Raw genomic sequence first — 19,087 nt, 5'->3', positions numbered from 1 at the left:
CGTACAATCATCCGCCGAGAGAGTACTCCTTCATACATTGGTAGACGCAACACAAACAAACAGGTCATCAATTCTTTCCTTTCGTTCCCCGGACTCGCGAGAGTGGTCAAGGAACCACGACATGCTCCAACTTCTCTTTGGTGAAAATGCCCATAATCAGAAATAACCCGTAAACTCCTTTCGGGCCTGTCGCCCCGAGTTACGACAGGTTTACCGACCCAATGCAATCTTTTGGCTGTTTCCGATGCGTAAATCGTATCTTACCGCCAGTCATACTTACTCGCCCTTGTGGGGGGTTTGTTCACATCAACGTCGTCTCGGTCGTGGGCCGTTTTCTCGCGTTTCGGCCTTCGTCTGTTCGTCATCGTCATCGCTGTCTGTCGTCGACATAGTCTCCGCCGCCGGACACTGCGTTAATCGAACATGTCCGCCCCCGTCGGTCGGCTCGCGCTGCTCCGCCTGCGCTCCTGTCTCCTCCTCCTCCGGTTATCAGCTGCTGCGGACCCAACAGGGTTAGTCTGCGGTGCGCTGGGCGAGGGGCTCATTTGGCTCCAGGTACCATGAGTGTTCTCGCTGCCTATGCTAGAGACCGTGGGACCGGCCATCGGCGTCGATTGGACTGGTGGGCCTCCGGAGTAGTACGCCGAGTCCTTTGGTTTCCTGCCCGCGGCAAATGCGGGATTCGGCGGCGGCAGGGGATCTCCAGCTTCGGCCGCGTGCTCCGCCGCTGATTCGGCTCGTCTCTGGCTTGAGTCGCGGCGGTATCTTCGGCCGCTACCCACTTCGATTCCGGATAAACTGCTTAGTGAGCCGCGCCTCCTCCTGCTTTCGCCGCGCCTGTTGGCGGCGGCCTCCTCTTCCGTCAACCTCCGCAGCGTGATGTTTCTGTCCTTGTCATCGTGAACTCTGACTTTGACGCTCACAGGCTGCGAGCGCTCAGAGTGGGCGCGGCGCCGGTCCTCTGCCGCTGCGAGCGCACTAGCCGACGCGACTGCTGCAGCCGCCGCCTCTTCTCCGGCTCTCCTGCGCTTGGACGAGTCTCGTCGACGAGGTCGTCCGCTAGGTGACATGTAGACTTCGCTCTCAGACTCACGGTGGAGTATGCCTGCTGGGTCGGGAGGCATTGACGGCATGCTGACAGAGTCTATAACATCATGTCTTGATGTTGTTTGGGAGTGCCCGACAGGGTAGATAGAGGGCCCACCAGGTCCGGTGGGCGTCATAGGTGGTGGAGGTCCAGCAGATAGGGGTGGCATTGGTGGCCCTCCGTAGCCTGCGCCCGGAGGTCTCGGCTCCAACTCGGAAGATTCAGTTAGCTGGGTGATCTCGGTACTCAAAGCCGACATGGGCGGTCTCGGACGCCGTCCACTGGCACGGCGGGAGCCCCTCCGGTCTCGTGACGGAGATGAGAAGCCGTCTCCCGTGTACCTTGAACCAGTAATTCCTGATCTCATTTCTTCTTCATCTCGGAGTCTCTGCTCCTCTGCGCGTTTAGACCTTCGGTCGGCCAGCTTCTTAGCGAACCATCCCAGGCCCAAGCCGGCCAGGATGCCCTTTCCGGCCCCACCTGCGGGGCCGGTGGGTGGGTCGTCTCTCCGTCTAGACGGGCTGACATACGATGAGTATTCCGAGTCCTCGAAGCTGTACTGCGATCGTGTTCTTGCATGTGGGGGTCGGTTGGTTCGTGGTTCGGCAGCACTAAGAGCTGCGGCTGCGGCTGTTGGCCCTCCAGGGGGTGGTAGGATGGAACCATCGCGTGGTCCACGTCTAGGTGGCGGGGTATCCTCGGTCCAGTCGGTGTAATCAGTGTATTCACTGGTAGCAGGGTAGCTCCGGCTTGGGCGTCGCCTTGGGGTCTCTGCTGATACCGCGGAGTATTCTTCATCGTACGTCCGTTTCTCCTTTCGCTTCATGAGGTTGGAAACCAGCTTGCCGGCGCCAATGGCTGCGCCAACGCCAAACAGCTTCGTCATGAAACCGCCACCAGACTTCTTGCCATCCCGTCGGGAGTCCACTTCGGTGAACTTTTCGTCTTCGAGGTAGGTATCTGAGCCCCTTCTGGAGGTAAGATAACTTGCTGAGCCCCGCCTGGAACCGATGACCTCTGGTCCGCGGCTGCGGCTCCTTGACTTCGATCTTTCCCGACTGAGCTCCTTCTCCTTTTCCTTGGACTTCTTGCGGCTAAACAGCGCTGCGAGAGTAGCACCAGCCGCGAGAGGCGCCAACCATTTGCGGCCCTTGGACTTCTCGGTGTATACATCGCTGTAGTACTCTGAATCGGTAACGCCGCTCGGGCCCTCAGAGCGGCCTCCACTGACATAGACATCGCGACCACGATCAGCGCCCTCGGCACGATAACTAAGGATGAAGTAGACGAGCAACAGGAAAGCCACCCAAAGGGAGTAGATAATGAAGGTCCACTTGGGAGAGCCATAGAGCGTCAGGCCGAGAGGGACCTGGATGATGCCGAGCAACGCAATAAGTCTCCCGCTCCAGCGATGAAACATCTTGCGGATCGAGCGTCCACGGATGTGTCGCACAAGTCGGCCGCCGATAATCTGGAGTAGGAACATGACGAAGATCGCTATGCCGATGGCGTGGTGCGGGTTAGTCCAACTTCGTTCGGGGCCTACTGCAAACCAGCCCAAGACAAAGACGGCAATGAGCATAAGCACGGCAAGGATATTCAGTTGAGCGTGGTAGGGTATCGCGTAACCGGGCTTCGCCGTGTAGAAGCGGGCTGTGAACACGGATACCGGAACGATCAGGAGGAAGATGATAGCGGCCATAACGCCGTGGGCGAGTACTAGAGTATGGTACTGAGCGACAGTCGAGAAGCGGTTGCCCATGCCTAGATTGCGCGCGTGTTAGTCGGCATTCCCGGCCGGTGCTCAATATTGCAGATGCTCACCATTGTACTGCATTGTCTCAAAGTTGAGGCCGACTAAGTTGGGCAGCAGAAAAGTGTTCTTCTCAAAGTCCCAGGTGCCGTCGCCGACTGTCATCGTGTTGGAGTCGTACGAAGCGACGCCCGGCGCCGAGTACCCATCTGCCGGCGCCATGATGGCGACGACGGGCAGAGAGGTCCTTCAGTCGGTGGTGCGGTCGGGTTGAGGAATGCGGGATATCCGTTTAGGTCTCTATCGTGGTCGACTCGACTCGGAAAGGACCCCCGAAGAATGTGTTGTCTTGAAATGGGGGTGGCCGGGGAGGGTTAGGTCCCTAGAAGTCGGTCGATGAGCGGTCCGGACGCAGGTGGGGGATTTCGGTGTTGGTGCGAGATGCGCTGGAATTCATGAAGCAAAGAAAACGGAACTCTGCTTCACAAATCTGCGGATGTTGAACAAGAGAGTATTGCGGGATAGGTCTCAGGGTAAACTCTCCTCGGTAGCCGCGAAAGAGAGAGACTAGATTTCTCTCAGGAAAGAGAGAGTGGGATGCGCCCTGTCTGTGAGCTCACCAGCAAGAGCAGGTTACAGGCCTGCGCTGACACCTGGAACCCGACTCGGCCTGCGGACCTGGTTGCGCGGGGTAACGAAGCCTTGCTCGGCGCTACACCCCCCTGTACCGACGACTGTCAGCAGCTTATCGATTGGCTAAAGCTCTTATCTGCACGTGAATCAGTCCACTAGGAAACCGGGGTCTCCATTTATCTGAACAAACCGGTGGCTGGGGTTAATTTGGATGAACCAAGTAAGCGCAGCTTGACTTGGGATTTTTGACAGAACCTTTTTCTGAGGGTGAAATTGTTGATGTTCCTCGATACAGCAAACCGTTGGAAAAGGAACAGAGAAGAGGCACCAGGTCGGGGGGAATGAGTCACCCGTGAAGCTGCATACCACCTGCCGCTTCTTAACGGAGCCAGAAACCAGCAAACAGCTGCAGCCTAGGTAGGACGTTCAGCATCAAAGCGGCGTCCCACCGTCGGACACGTCAAGCTGCACAAGCGGAAGCGACTCTGCAACGTCACCCAACCACGACCGACTCCGTTTTCCCAGCCATCCAATTCGCATCGAGTTTTTATTCTCGAGGCTGACAATCAATACCCCTGAATACGAGCCGCAAACCTGCATTTGCGTCGCGTCACTCTTAATCCCCTTTCCCCTGCAGTCACCGCCTTTTGCTACCGAGAACCCCCGTCTTATACGGGCCGGTCCGCTTCTTCGCCCTTTTTTGCATTTCCATGGCGTTCGTCCCCGTCTGGTCTCCGCCGACCTAAGTTTGTTTCAGGAACAGACACCGCGACTCTGAATCCATAGAGTTGTCGCAAGTTGCGGAGGCCTCAAGACGAGTTTGGCCGAGAATCCACTGTTGGGCACGAACACTGATTGCTGTGTACGATCATCTAGGGTCGTGGACACTTGGAGGCTTCCCAACATGCTCTCATTGTAAGAGTCGCCTTGAGGGTACGGTCAACGCCAGGGAACGTTCACGCATTAGTCATTCAGACTCAGTTATCAGTGCCAGTACTACAGACTTGAACCCAACAGCTTCGTCCAGGCCAATCAGTGGTGTCCGTTAGAGCTCCCGTTCGAACCATGCCCGGGAGCCCTAGCCAGCACGGTTCCATACCTAGAGTAGTCGTCTTTGGGTGAAGGGACGAAGTTCTCGGGTTTCAACCCGGCCCGCGACTCAAACACACAGATGATGTCTGACCCGCCAAACAAGAAGGTCGAGATCTCGTCGCCCTTCTTCAGCTCCTGTCCCACGTGCACTGACAGCTTAACCGACGAGACCATGGCCATGCCGATCGGCAGTACGGCCACCTTGCCGAGCAGGTTATTCTCGATAACCACCAAACCCCTCGTCTGCAGGAACTGGTAGCCCGGCGAGTCGGGGGCCTCAGGCTTGCACTTGGGGTCGTCTTCTATGTCCTTGGCCCTCAGAAAGAGCTTGCGGATAGGGCGGCACTGCTGGTCGACCTCGAGATAGGCCGCGCCCTGGATGTTCTTGGCTTCGATGACCTTGCCGGAGACGGGGGCATGCTGACGATGATAGTTGAACGTGTTGAGGAACGCGTGCATCCACACGCCTCCCTTGAAGTGGTCTGCGAACTTGCTGCCCTGCAACAAGGTGCCGATGGTCCATGGGAGCCCCTTGATCTCGATGATGCCCGTGTCTTGGATGTTAATGATGCTCTGGTTCGGAAGAGAGTTGTCATAGGTGCAATCCGCTGGGTAGGTGATGACGCTGTCGTCATCCTTGTCCGCGATGGGTCTCATCCCATCTTTGAGGTGTCGAGAGAAGAAGTCGTTGAAGGTGCGGAATCCGCCCCAAGGGATTACTGCCTCGTGGAGAGCATACTTTGGCGAGTCGACGAAGGTCTGAAAGGTCTCTTCGTTGATTGACGCGGGAGTGTCCATGAAGAGCCCGATGAGCTGCGCAAACACCACGATCCAGCTCGACAACGGACTCAGGGGCTTGCCGGCGGAGCTCGGGTGGACGGGCGTCTGCAAGCTCAGCAGCGGCTCCTGGTCAAGGATGAAGTAAAACAGGCAGAGGATGTCGTATATGTCCTTGGCCTCGACGTTCTCAGTCGGCGTCCACTTGAGCATCTTGTTGGCGAAGACGAAGAAGCTCTGGGCGTCCGAAATCTCCATGGCCTCCATGAACTCTGGCACCTTTTCCTTGGCCGACCGAACGGCCCTAGTCAAATCCTCGGACTTTATGAGGGACATCAATATGACGATAACCGGGTTGAAGTGGACGATGCTGTCCGGGCCGCCGATGGGCTCAGAAGTCATCGGCGGCAGGGCCTTCCACACCTTGCCCTTCGACGCCCAGCCTGGGACAGATCCAGGCATGTGAATGAGAGGGTTGGACGGGGGCGGCTGGAACCCAATCTCCTCATCAGTTGCAGTGGGAAGTCCGGGCATGTTGATGGTTTTGTGGTGATGTTACGTGGATAGGTAAGTGATTGGAAGTATTCGTCTGACTATGGGATGGCTCAGGAGCTTGATGACGGAGTGACGCCTAGCTACCATCATTTGAGCCGGGGGTTCTAAGCCGCTTTATAGGTGAAGCAGACGGTATTCCTCCATGGCAATTGGCTCCAGTGTGTTCAAAAGGTGAGCAGCTCATCACCCCCGTGTGAAAGTGAGCAACTTGCGAGCACCACTAACAGCTTGTCGACCCTGAATGCGGAGAAATCACTTCAAAGCAAAACACAAGCCAAGACTCTGGTCAGTTGTCTCACAGTCCCTCCGCGAAGCCGCAACCCCGCGCGGGTGTCTCAGTCCTCCTATCTTGACACCCACTCAAGTGTAGCTAGATCGAAGCACAAGACGGGTATGTCAGTTACGCGGGTCCCGCCAGACCTGGTACAGCATAGCCAAGACTTGTCGCCTGCGAGCCACCCAATTCGTCTGGAGTTTGTCTTCGACTACTTCTCCTCGGCAGCGTCGACCATCATGGCAAAGAAGGGCATCGAGAAGCAGGCTCTGCTTTATTGGAAGAAGCCTCAAGGGTTACTTGGTTTCGGTGAACCATAAGGCGCTTCGGACGCCGGACTTCAGACTGGGCCAACACCATGCCTGCAGTATTTGATGCATGAGACGGCTTCGTTTGTTGGTCGTATCACTTGTTGATCGGCTACAACTCTTGTGCGTACAGAGTTAGGAACGTGAAGCGGGCACCAATGAAGCATTGATGTAAAGAACTAACGACGGGAGACGGACGCAACATGTGTCGTGGTCTGCTACACTCAACGGAACTTTGCCGCTTCCTTCGTCTCTGTTTCCGCTGTCACTCTTGTTGCCCCTTGTCCTGTCTCGTCCTTGTGGGCCCTCATATGTTCCAGTACATGGTCCAAAGTGAATGCCTCGAGGGGCAGGAGTAAACAAACTGAGCATTCGATCTGTCTCTCAATATGCCATACGCAGCCGTCACCAAGGAGGGGTTGGTGGCCCGGAACGAAGCGAGTCCACTAGCTCGTTGACAGACAGCAGCCTAATACGGGATGGCCCGCTACCAGTTGGTGTTATTGGCCTGCCAAGACGTGTAACAGCTTAGCATTGTTGCTGTTGACCAACGACTATGCTCTGCCAAGCCTGCTTACCTTCACAGCCGGCAAGACAACCAGGAGCAAGTCTAAACTTCCCATAATCTTTATGACAACAGCTTTACCGCATCGTTGAAAGGTGTGTGCGAACGGAGATGTCAGTCTTAAAGAAGTAAAGTTTGCTGCCTTGGCTCAGGGGAGTTAGATGACGCAGGCTTTGCTGTTGAGATTGATGTTTCAAATAACGACAGCTGCTACCGTTACATACTCATAGCGACTGCTTCAAATGGCAGAGACTCTGGTTGAATTCAACGGGCTATGTATCCCATTATGTGGCCAACCCTACACAAGAATACATTCAAAAGACGCCAACACGAATACCTTAGCAGGTAGTGCCTGAAAAGGTTCACAAAAGAAATTAGGTATTTCGCGGTTTGAAAATTTCAGAAAGGCTTTCATTACGATTAGGTATTGAGGAGTTCTATCATTGTCCATCACCACGGAGCAAAGGGTGCTCAGATAAGAGACGCCGGTAGGATGACGTGAATGTCGATGACAAGCTTGACCTCGGAAGGGGCCAGATAAACGACCAGGTTCCTCACCAACGCCGTGTACATGCTCGGATCACGTCCGGCATCAAGGTCAGGGGTACCTTATGACGAAGGAGCCCATTCTCTGTAGACGTTGACAGCGGAGCAGGTACTGGCTTTGTTAGCATGTTGTGCATCGGTAATAAGTGATGGTCAAGAGTTCTTACGGGTTGGACGCAGCACCGGCGGTGACCCAGACGAGAGACTTGTAGAAGTAGTTGCCGACATACGTCCAGCAGACATGCCAGCGGTAGTACGCCTCGGAGGAGGAATTGGGCTTGTTTGGGGCGGCCTTGGAGTCGTCGGCGCTGGAAGCGATAAAGAGTTTCTCGTTCTCATCGAAGCCGAGGCTGAAAAGGGCGCTGTCACCCGGCGAGAAGATGGGGATGGCGCCGTTCGAGACGAGCTGCAGGTTAAGCTCCATGCCCGAGGAGATGGGGTCCACGTTGCCGAAGGGCTGGTTCCAAGTCAGGGCGCCAAGGATGTGGCCCTGGAAGTCAGACTGGGTCTCGTTAAGGAAATACTGCGTGTGCGTGGTCGAGCTGTTGGCCTCCTCTACGGGGCTCTGGGTCTCCGGACAGAGGCCGGCTTGGCCGGCGCCCGAGTGGCAGGATGTGAGGTAGGTCGAGCCAGAGCCGCCGTCAGAGGGGGTGAACTTGAGCCAGAAGGGCTCAGTCTGGTTGGTGAATTGGGCGGAGGCCACGGTGGCGCCCAAAAGGGCGAGGACAGAGGTAGTCTTCATCTTGAGCGCTGGAGATGTAGTGACGGTCTGTACTTTGGGAAGTGATTATTGATGCTGAGGAAGATGAGCGTGCTGGTTCTTGATCTTTGTCTTTATACTGGTTGTCGAATGCTTAACATACCTTGACAGGTTTCGAGGGATGATGTAACGGTCCTCGAGGATTGGAAGTGGTGTTTGATGATGCGGTGTCTACCTGAAGACGGATGCACATGGGCTTGTGCAAGGACGAGGTGGCGTGGTTTATATTTGGAGAGACATGTCTGGTACCCGCCGTCCTGCTTTCGGCTTGCCCTTCCACTTCATTCTACCCTGCCATCTTTCCTGGTCTGGGTCTCGGACGACGGTATAATCCAACAAGGATTCGAATGGACAGACGAGAGAGGGGAAAGAGGAACAGGCAGTCGGGGAAACCGCGACCCTTCGTGCGGAACCCCGCTGAATTACACGCGGGCTCCTGGTAGCATCGTAAGGTTGGTGTCACCTTAGGGTGGCATGAGCGCAAATTTCGGGGCCTAAAAGACGGCCAAAGGAAAGCTTCTGCGAAATGCTGTCGATCAACACCCACAATTAGTATCCGTTGATGGGCACGGGGCTAGTGCATATGGGCCAGTAAGGGAGGGAGCTGGTGTGCTAAAATCTGGGGAACCCAGATTGGTTGTGACGGTTGTCTGATTTGGATCGTCACTCGATTGTTCGGAGGCGACACCGCGTCAAGAAAAATACCACCAACAATTGGCTGATTGCATTCTCACACAACAAATTTCGACGATGCCCACAGTATGATCATGCTGACTCGACCCGGATGTCAAACACCCATAGCGTCCATGTAACCTTACTGCGCGGGTCGACTTCCAAGCTTCCGGCCGTGGGTCGATCTGAAGTTGATGAAGTTGATGATCGAAAAGAGGAGCAAAAAGGGCCTAGATCCGCAAATGCCTCAGCGAGCTCACAAGCTGGAAGCGCGTATCTTGTTCTGTTTCCCTTGGAAGAAGCTCAGGAACCCCCCGCTTCCTGTCATCGTGGGTAAGGAGTTCACGGTGGCGCCCACGAGCCGGTACGAATCGACGCCACAGGCGCGTCATCGATGACGGTAGTACGGTTTTGAGGCCGAAGGCCAAAGGTCAAATGTAACCTTAAGGGAATGCATCGTGTTGCAATACGAACTTGCGTGACATTGCGGATTTCCGCCTCGGATTCTCTGGAAGCTTGTCTAGTTTCGATAAGTGATAATCAGGTGAGGGGTAATTGGAAGGGCGGATGTTAACAAAGCTGAGAGCCACATCCATTTGAGACATGACGTTGGAGCCAGCGAGATTGTGCCGGCAGCGCCGGTTCAATCTCTTAGCTGAGAAAGGAATCACGGGAATTTGCAACCCTTCTGCATGCCGATCTCCCGTATAGACAGCATTTCGCTATTGATCCTGCACGCTGCAATGTTGGGCTCGTAGCCGCTGCGAACTAGAGACTAATGAGGGGTTAATGTCTTGCTGAAAGCGGATAGAGCAACATGGCCGCCGGCCTTATTAGGCAATCATGGATGCCTAGAGGGCCGACGCTGCATGATTCTCCAAAAGGTTACGTTACGTTTCGAATAGATGTCGTGGAACTCCGATATTACGGATTTGGAGCTGGCCGGCTTCACAAGAGGTGTTCTTTGGCAAGGTCAATTATGGGTAACTATTAATATCTACAAAGAATTTGTTGGCCACGGATTGAACACGAGTGATGAGAGCATATCATCCGCCCCATCACATGGCCATCGTGACTGCCGACCAGTCACCTCCTAGCCACAGACGCCTGAGCTCGCAATCGTGTTCAGGTCTGTTGGTATAACTCCTGCAATCACAGCGTCTAAGGAATCGTCAGCATGTGTCACAACTCTTCAACAAGGGGGTAAAACTCGCCTCTGTAAGACCACCGGTAATCACCAAGCTGCGCCTTCCACGTCCAGAACACCCAGCCGGCTGTCGATCTCTCGTACGCCAGCACCTGGGCTGCGAACCACTTTGTGTAAAAGTCTTTTTGCGTGTCGCGGTTCCAGTCGTCCGAGTTCTCGATGTCGTCAGGCGGGCTGATGCTCCACTCGCCGACGATGGTCGGCCCCGCAGCGTCGCCGTTGCGGTTGTCGGCGCACGACGTCGAGATGTAGCTCTCGTGTGTCCAGGGTACATCGTTCTTGTTAGCCCACTTAAGGTAGCGGTGGTCGTCAAAGGCGGTGAAGTATGTGTCGTCGAGGAACTCAGTCGGGTTGCCCGAGCCCCAGAGCGAGGACATCATCTGTATATGGACGTAGTTGTTGGCCGTCACGCCGAGGTCCTGCTCGACCTTTCGGATCGCCTTGAATCGAGTCAGTACGATTTTTGGAAGTGGAAGAGCTATAACTAACGTTATAGGCGTTCTTGTAGAACGTGCTACGTAGGGATTGCACTGATGAGTCCCAGTTCGTGGGCTCGTTTACAAGCTCGATAGTGCCAACATTTCGAAGCTCGGTATTGTCATGAACAAGTTTCCTCAGGAACTCGAGGAATTGAATCGCCCGGCCGTACTGATAGTCGTTGTAAAAGCCCGGAGTTGAAGCAAACTACAAAGAGTCAGAAGGGCAGTGCAACTCGACAGAGATCGTCTTACTTGACCGGTAAACGAGTTTTGCGCAACTTGGGCTCCTGGGGCACCGTGCTGGCTTTTGAGGCGTTAGACAAGCACGAAGACCTGCATAGATGGTGAAAACTCACTCCAGGATGATGTAAAAGCCACGATCACTGGCCCATCCACACAAGCGAATCAAGTACTTCAAGGCTCCCTGAAAATGTCAGCTTCCGCTTCGGCTGAGGCACATAATGATAAACAAACTCTTGGGAAGTGCTCTGAGTTCTTGTCGACCAATGATTCGTCAAGCCAGTAGCCAAGAGGAATCCGGATGGTGTTGATGCCGTAACCCATCATCTCATCAAGGTCGCTTTCGGTTATCCACGTATCCCAGTGCTTCTGGAAGGCGGCATCAGATCTGTCCTGGCCGGTGTTCATGACACAGTCAAACTCAGACTGTTGACCACCACAGCCAATGTTACTCCATTCGCTGTTGGCGATCCAGGGCTCAAAGACGAAAAGAGACCCCAGGTTGACGCCTCTGATCTTGCCTGAGGCTGTCCACCAACGCTTGCTAATGCCATCCGACTCGTCGACGGTGGTGTTTTGCGAGTCAAAGAGGCTGAAACCACGGGTATCCAGCAGCTTCCTGGAACCGTCGTTCGGTAGCCATGCGTATGAGAGCTGAGCGGTGGCAGCAAGTGCCAATAGACTGAGACGAACCATACTGGTGATATGGTGGCTTGCTGGCCAAGTTGTGGAAAGACGGGTGCAGAAGGTATCGGGAGAAAATCGATTGGGGGCAATGACCGGCCGTCTTAACAAGCTTCTGGTGCCTGGAGCATTGCGGGCCGTAACGGTGGCTCTAGCATTCGCCGACTGTCTGCCGAAGCCACGGAGTAAGAATTGAGATTATTCAAGGGGCGCAGCCGCGATGCGGTAACACTGGATTCGCTGGGGATAAGACGCTAATGCAAATGCCGATCATTGAATGAGGGATGAGCCTCTCCTCGCCAATCCTCGATGCCGTGCCGGCGTTGTCTTATTTGTTCGTCAGCATCCTCTCACCAAGGAGAATAGCCTTTGGTGTGAGCCTATTTCGGGAGGGAGCAGGGATTATGGCATCGAATTGCAGCAGTTCATCCAATCCCTTCCGAGTGGTGACGGCAAATGGACCACGTTCCTGCATGCAACGTCTCAGCTCCCTAGCCGTGGAGCAGGGAAATTGACGGCTGCCTAGAGATGGCTTCTACCTAGTCTCCCCGCCAAATTGCCTCATCAGACTAAACGGAAGGATTGCTGACTGGCCCCCCTACTTTAGCTGAGTGGAGGATCGGACGCGAGACGGCCGGACAGAGCCGGCGACGTCCTCTACTAGGTTTAGGCTCAGTTCGAACCTGGCAACTTTCTGGCCAGCTGGTGGGGGTTATTTGCTGTGACTACAGCGCCATTAGTCATGAGCCAATGATCCAGTCAGCGCTAGAGTGTTGGAAAGCCGAGTAAAGCCATCAGGATAATTGAGCGAGTTTATCAGAAACCACCGAGCAAAAACACACACAATGCTAGAGCATTTTTTGCGCCGAAAGTGAGTGCTACTTCTTTTAATTGTGCCATCTCTGAAACTGCGCGTCATTCTCTTATCAGGTGTACCACTGGTCAATCTTTTTTTTCTAAAGTGTGAACCTTCGTTAGAGAGGAAACAATGAAGCAGGAGAAGGAGAAAGCTCGGGCTGTTGACTACGTCGCCACTGGTTAGAAGGTTGCCTTGCTCCTAAACGTTGCAGTTTTTATTTGGTTTGAGTCTCTGGCAGAAGAAGGGAATCCCAACGTCCTCCTACTTACCTTGATTTTACGCATGTAAACACAGCCTCTCTCTTCGTTAAAGTCTCTGGCCAGTTTCATGTATCCACTGGACGAGTAACTGTTCCATCTTTCACTCATGTCAACAGTCCCAGAGGTCGAGAGAAGTCAGGCGGCGCCAAACCTATCGGCAGCATGGCAGAAACCGTTGTCATGGCATGGAAAGCTTGTAGAGCGGCCACAGGGCCGCCGCCAATAACGCTGCCTTCGACCGAGAGATTGTGAAGCTGTTTCGACGATAGCTACGTATAGATGGGGAGCTGGGAATGTCATGTCTGTCTCGAGACGGGACTTCAAACATGGATGAGAGGTTGTATGCCTTTCTTAAGAAACATTCAGGCAAGCCCATTTGAAGCATGCGGAACCACTTTGGATATACCAACTTCGACGCTTTTTTGGCCACCTTTAGGAATTTTTGAGGTCCGAGGTGTGGCGCCGTTCGATTTCTAAATTAAGCGCAACCTGCAGTGACTATATCCCATTGTCGCTTTTGTCGCGAACCCCTCGTTGCTCAACGCCGAGGAAGAGATATAGGAGTCAATCATGACGCCGGGCTATCTGATGCAGTTGAGGAAGAGGATATTACTTCTCTCGCCTATACGCTACAAACTGCCCCTTTTGATAATCTTACCATAATTAGTCTACATATTGAAGACTTGGCCCCCTGAAAAACAACTTCGATCCATGTAACTTCTTCCTCGAGATGATTAAAACGATACCTTGAGTCTTGGTGGCTGCTAGATCTGGTAGCTACTGTGGTTATCAAGATAAGCTTATATGGCATCTGGATCTTTTGAATGGCGGCTTCTTTAGTTACTGTATTAACATCCTCGAGGCTGCATTCTTAGTCCTCTCCGCGTCATCCTGAGTGGCAGGGTGCCTCCAAGGACCTTCTCAGTATTTGGGACGCATAGGCTCAACACAACGCCACTATTGAGATAACACGTTATACTAGGTGTAGCATGTGGAGTGGCAATGCGTTGCGCGATATGGCGGGGTTGGTTGGTCAGGTTGGCCAGATTTATCTTCCCTAACTTACCTATTTCTATCACTATAACCTCTACTATTAGCTTCACCTATCTTATGTATGCTTCATATGAGAGTGGCTTTATAACCTTTTATTGTGCCTTTGCCTCTTGTATGCTTATGGTATCCCTCCACTTTTCTCTTCCAATAGGATTTACAGTTTGCCTGCGCCATTCTTCCCAGCGATGATACACTCCTCACCCGAGGAATCCACGGCCGCTGTGGATGCGTACCGCTCGTACATTGCATTGCACAATCACGATATCCTCGAAGTTATTAATACTATTCTTGGCAATACCACCTCTTCCTGCCTTACAGACCGAATTTGAACTGTCTCTATTTCTTAGTGCGATTCGTTGCTGCAGCGCAACTTGAACAAGACTCAGGCCCGGGCTCATAAAACGAGAACGACAACGGGGAGGATATCAACGAAATCCACATCGGCAGTCTCACCTCTCTGCTCACAAACAGAATCGCGCCCTACATCTCGTCCCCAGATGACCTCCACACGCGCTACGACGAGCTGGCCATGGGCCCCTCCCTTGAGAGTAATGCTGCGATCCTCGGCCAGGAGATCACACGCATCCTCGACTGGGGAGCTGAGAACAAGGTCGCTTTCGACCACAACAAGTCCGAAGCTATCCACTTCACAAGAAAACACAAGCAACAAAGAGACCTGCCAGGGATCAAGGCGGGAGAACTGGAAATTCAAGCATCCATTGTGCCTATCCGCTGGTTAGGGGTTTGGTTCGACAAGAGGCTCTCCTTCCGACACCATGTTGAAACGAAGCTGGCTGCGGCAAAGAAGGCGGCCCAACATCTTAGACACCTGACAAACACAAAAGGCGGGCTCCCGGCCGCTGCTGTACGTAAGGCTGTGATCTCCTGCGTCCTGCCAATCGCCCTCTACGGGGCCGAGACCTGGTATGGAGGCATGACCAAGCCAGCCTCTGGCAGAACCACCGATACCGGCCGCAACCTTATCCCCCAGACAGGCTCAGTCAGTACAGGCCAGAAGAGCCTTGCGCGTAAGGTTGAAAGCGTCATCACGAAAGCGGCAAGGGCTATCCTGCCGGCCTGGAAAACAACTCCGACACGCAGCCTCCTTAGGGACGCTGGACTACCACCAAGCAAGGTGGCTCTGGAAGCAGTCCGCCTCCGCTTCGCAGCACGTCTAAAGAAGGTTGACCTACAACACCCTCTTGTCGCGAGGCTCTCCCAACGAGGGCGACAGCAGACGAGGCTCCAACGGACTGCAGACCTTGCACCGAAATGCCCGAGACCCGCACTCATCCAACCGCAGTACCTCCCAGGCTCACAGGACCTGATAGTCCTGCAGAGTAAGAAAGAGGCAGCCAAAGCCTTCCAGGCCTGGCTAAAGACCGTACCAGACAGCCACATGGTTGTCTTTTCAGATGGCTCCAAAGCGACGAACGGAGCCACAGGATATGGGTTCGTTATCTACCGCAGCAACAGGCGCGTGGCCCAGGGCTGCGGCCGACTCGGTCTAGCAGAGGTGTTCGACGCCGAGGCTGAAGGGGCGAGGATAGGACTCCGGCGGGCCCTCTTAACCTCCCAAGGCCAGCCGATACACATCTGCATCGACAACACCAGTGTCATCCAAGGAATACGGGGCGAGGCACCAGACTCCTCGCAAGCAGCGGTGCTCGAGATCCAAGCTGCTGCTAGGATATACAACATCCACACCCACTGGGCGCCAGGGCACCAGGGGATTAAGGGCAACGAAGAGGCGGACCGGCTAGCCAGGGAGGGCACAGCGCTGCCGGTCCCTCTAGGCCAACTGGCTACGCTCTCCGGGATCAAACGGCTTGGTAGAGAGAGATTGCGAAACCAGTACAGACAGTGGTGGGGTAAAGAGGCGACAGAACGGTACACCCAGCTTGGACTGAGGCTACACTTCTCCTGCCCTCCCGAACTCGCCCTACCACGGAGCACCCTCCACCACCTTTTAGCGGCCCGGTCGGGTCATGGGGACTTTGAACACTATCACCGACGCTTTAACCACACCGAGGCCTTGTTAACCTGCTCCTGCGGGGAGGCAAAGGAGGTAGATCATCTGGTCTACTGCTCAGCGACCCTGGCGAGGAGGCAGCAGTGGCCCACCCTCTACCCAACTGGTCCGCTCGACCCCATAGGACCTATGGGATCCCTGGAACGATACTTCAAGGGACTAATGACTGACCCAAAAGGCTTTGAGGCCTTCCTGCGCGTGACACACTTTTTCCGGAAGATCTGTCCACGCTACTAGGGAACGGGCTCCGGCACGGGACCTGGACAGCCAACTTAAGCCCTGAAGGGAAATAGACGGGAAGCAATGAAACTGGGGAACCAGCGGGAACCAGGGACAGATAGAACGCATAGTAGCCATCAGGCAGGATTTGGAGGACGAAAGGGAGGGCGATGTATGAAGTACGTAGTCCTAGCCCACGGCTCTCCACGCCACATACCCTTCGGGAGGTCTGCGACAAGGGTTCCACCCTTGCCGCCATGGCGTTAAATACAACAACAACAACAACAACAACAGCGCTACGACGAGCTTGTTCCCGTTCTGGGTCTCGATGGAGTCGGCATACATGAACCAAACCTCCTGACCCACCCGGACTACGCCCTTGAATAGGTATCTTGCATAATTCAGAAGAATACAAATAGAAAAGGTTATAAGATTAAAAATTGGCCATCAGTGTGTTGCAGTACATTCTCATTAATGAAAGAGTCTTGGTCTACAAGCCATGAACCACTGATACTGGTGTTCCCTAAATGATTGCGACAGCAAACTACACTTTTGTATGCACATAAAGCATGGAATCTGTACCCAAGCTATTTGGAATGATAGCATTGTATCCAAGAAATTTATTTATTTCAGAAAAACAGCACCGTCACACTGTATGGTTCGTCTCCGATATCATTTGACCCAGAATCTGTGCTATCACAAAGCTTGTGCTACTGCGGGCTTTTACCATTGCTCTGGTCTATTTTGATGTTCTTCGCTGTTGTATGACGGCGACTTGAAGGACACTACTCTGCCTGTGCCTCCGTGATTATTACATCAGCCGCCTTCTCGCTCGCCATGTAAACCCCAGGCACGATGTAGGAACCAGGAATTTTGGGGGAAATAGAAGCGTTCACCATTCCCAGACGATCGACTCCACAGACTTTGAGATTAAGATCTAGGATAGCATGTGGGTCGTAATCAGCACCAATAGGGGTAGTGCAGCTAGTATGATGGCCCCAGCCCTCGTCTTTGGCAAACCGTTCGAGGTCAGTCTCGGAAGAGATCTCCCTGGGCTGCCATATACGCTCAAAGATACCATCAAGCGGGATCAGTTTTCAATTGCCTCGATGCCGTATTTCATATCCTCGTTTACTGCCTGAAGGTCCTCTCCGTCGCCGACGCCCTCGAACAAGGCGTGGAAGATGATGTTAGGTGTTTCGCGCGGGTTGTTGCTCTTTAGATTCACCACGCCAGCGTTATTGCGGCTGTGACCCTTGAGGTTCAGCCATGTCCAGACACTCAAGTCAGCCAAAGTATGCTCTGAGTAGTTCGGGAAGTGACCGTTGAAGTATGCTGGCACGCCGCCCAAGAAAAGGCCTGGATCGCCGTTCTCCGCCACCGACGAGTGTTACAGTATCCGAGTGCGATGCGGGTTGGTCGTATAGCCACCCTTGAGACCGCTGATACCGGTTTGCCACTGTTCAAAGCAGGGATCCTCGCTATCGCGGGTATCATTCATATCTAGGAAGGTACATTTTTCGAGCAGAGTGAAGTTAGTGGGGGCCTATCCCAAGATTTCTAAGTCGTAGCGATCTTGAATGTTGACGCCAACGCCAGGTTGGTTTTCGATTACAGGGATATCGAACGATTAAAATTTTCCGAAGCGGGGCCGACACCACTTAGCTTGAGAAACTGCGGAGTGTTGGAAGTACCGGCTGAGATGAGTACCTCTTTACTAGCAAACACACGTCCCGGAACACCACCGCCCTCCTTAGTAGTGCGAGGGTTGACATGGTAGATGCTCTTTCCCACGATGTATTTAAACTCGGGGGTCTTAGGCTTTCCATTTGTCTCTTCAAAGTTGATCTTAGTCACAAGAGTGTTGAGGGCCACGTCCAACTCATACTTACTGGATCCATTGTCGTTGGTGGGGGGGACAATGTCAAAGATGAAATCGCGGGGGGCCAAGCTGATGAAAGAGTTATCTTTCATCAAGAGGGAGAATTGGTAAGATGTTTCTCCATTGTCACGGTCGGGCGAGTCATTGTTGACATAAAAGGCTACAATGTCGAGGAGACCGCCGACGGGTGCTAACCACCTTGCCGATGAAAGACTTGACCATGGCGGTGGCAGCGGCAAGGACTAAAGGCAACACCTTCCGGTCCTCGACGATCAGGATGGGGGGAGTTGTCTGGGCTTCGAGCACAGCCGTCATGGCCATGGACTGAGCTACCAAGGCCTCGAGGGAGACAGCGGCACTTCTCAAGCTTTTTGTTACATACTCTCGCATTTTGGAAACCTTTCTCCTCCATAGTCGGTATTTTTCTTAGACATTAATCACGAGTCGGTCAGATTCTCACTTCCCACCAAGTGTCACCGGTGATAGTTCCAATGTCATCCCACTAATTGTTTTGCGGCAAGATAGTAGTCAGAGCATTGTGCTTTGGAGATTGTTGGTCAATAGTACAGAAGCCAAGACCAAGGAGGTTTAGCTGGGAACAACCGCCAAGGCCACCGACACGAGGGTGCAAGGTGCCCAACGGCTCAGAACCTTGGCGTGGGTCGAGACCAAAATATATCTCCCCGTCAGGCTTTCGGTAAGACATTTTGCTGTCTCTCTTAGCTTGCTTGGGGTCTGAGTTGTGGTTATCGATAGTCCCATGAGATTGGTTCATGCTGTGATGTCGAAATGTGCCGTGATGCCAAAACGTGCAAGACTGGTACCTGAAATACCGGATCCTCTCCTCGATCCTCCTCAACGTGAATGAGCAAAACAATGAAGCCGACCATGACCAGGCGAACGTCGAGATGTGCATACATAATTGTATGTTAAGCTATCTGAAGGTCCCGTGGAAATTGAGAGTCTGGCCGAGAATTTGGTCGACACTGATTGATGCAGACTAGTAGTAAACACTAAGTCCGTATGGTACGAGTACCAGCCGTAAGATTCATTATGTGTACTCACGCCGCATGGGCAGCTGCAAAGAGCGTCACGACGAGCAAGAGAAACTTCGTGGCCATAATCGATGACGCGAATTAGGATGAAATTG

General features: G+C 53.6%; 7 protein-coding genes across 7 annotated transcripts; 1 reads left to right on the top strand and 6 right to left on the bottom strand.

Annotated features, from left to right (window-relative positions):
- Positions 1-413: 413 nt before the first annotated feature.
- Positions 414-3,062, bottom strand: ColSpa_06844 (uncharacterized protein; the record flags this gene model as incomplete). Its single annotated transcript, XM_049273056.1, has 2 exons — positions 414-2,851; positions 2,912-3,062. The coding sequence occupies 2 exons, from the start codon at positions 3,060-3,062 to the stop codon at positions 414-416; spliced, it is 2,589 nt and encodes an 862-aa protein (XP_049129013.1).
- A 1,443-nt stretch (positions 3,063-4,505) lies between these two features.
- Positions 4,506-5,876, bottom strand: ColSpa_06843 (phosphatidylserine decarboxylase proenzyme 3; the record flags this gene model as incomplete). Its single annotated transcript, XM_049273055.1, has 1 exon — positions 4,506-5,876. The coding sequence occupies one exon, from the start codon at positions 5,874-5,876 to the stop codon at positions 4,506-4,508; it is 1,371 nt and encodes a 456-aa protein (XP_049129012.1).
- A 163-nt stretch (positions 5,877-6,039) lies between these two features.
- On the top strand, positions 6,040-6,491 carry ColSpa_06842 (uncharacterized protein; the record flags this gene model as incomplete). Its single annotated transcript, XM_049273054.1, has 2 exons — positions 6,040-6,068; positions 6,125-6,491. The coding sequence occupies 2 exons, from the start codon at positions 6,040-6,042 to the stop codon at positions 6,489-6,491; spliced, it is 396 nt and encodes a 131-aa protein (XP_049129011.1).
- Positions 6,492-7,753: 1,262 nt separating this feature from the next.
- ColSpa_06841 (uncharacterized protein) lies at positions 7,754-8,332 on the bottom strand (the record flags this gene model as incomplete). Its single annotated transcript, XM_049273053.1, has 1 exon — positions 7,754-8,332. One exon carries the CDS (start codon positions 8,330-8,332, stop codon positions 7,754-7,756), a length of 579 nt encoding a protein of 192 aa, XP_049129010.1.
- Positions 8,333-10,115: 1,783 nt separating this feature from the next.
- On the bottom strand, positions 10,116-11,644 carry ColSpa_06840 (putative glucarate dehydratase; the record flags this gene model as incomplete). The annotated part of the gene is made up of 6 exons (XM_049273052.1): positions 10,116-10,183; positions 10,261-10,669; positions 10,719-10,913; positions 10,961-11,012; positions 11,065-11,132; positions 11,183-11,644. 6 exons carry the CDS (start codon positions 11,642-11,644, stop codon positions 10,116-10,118), a joined length of 1,254 nt encoding a protein of 417 aa, XP_049129009.1.
- A 5,501-nt stretch (positions 11,645-17,145) lies between these two features.
- On the bottom strand, positions 17,146-17,556 carry ColSpa_06839 (uncharacterized protein; the record flags this gene model as incomplete). Its single annotated transcript, XM_049273051.1, has 2 exons — positions 17,146-17,414; positions 17,487-17,556. 2 exons carry the CDS (start codon positions 17,554-17,556, stop codon positions 17,146-17,148), a joined length of 339 nt encoding a protein of 112 aa, XP_049129008.1.
- Positions 17,557-17,666: 110 nt separating this feature from the next.
- On the bottom strand, positions 17,667-18,252 carry ColSpa_06838 (uncharacterized protein; the record flags this gene model as incomplete). Its single annotated transcript, XM_049273050.1, has 2 exons — positions 17,667-18,097; positions 18,123-18,252. The coding sequence occupies 2 exons, from the start codon at positions 18,250-18,252 to the stop codon at positions 17,667-17,669; spliced, it is 561 nt and encodes a 186-aa protein (XP_049129007.1).
- Between the last annotated feature and the right edge of the window lie 835 nt (positions 18,253-19,087).

This window comes from Colletotrichum spaethianum (assembly GCF_022836535.1).
Source record: "Colletotrichum spaethianum MAFF 239500 DNA, contig17, whole genome shotgun sequence".
NCBI classification, from domain to species: Eukaryota; Fungi; Ascomycota; class Sordariomycetes; order Glomerellales; family Glomerellaceae; genus Colletotrichum; species Colletotrichum spaethianum.
Note: the sequence above shows the minus strand (reverse complement) of the source record. Positions and strands in the feature narration are given on the sequence as shown.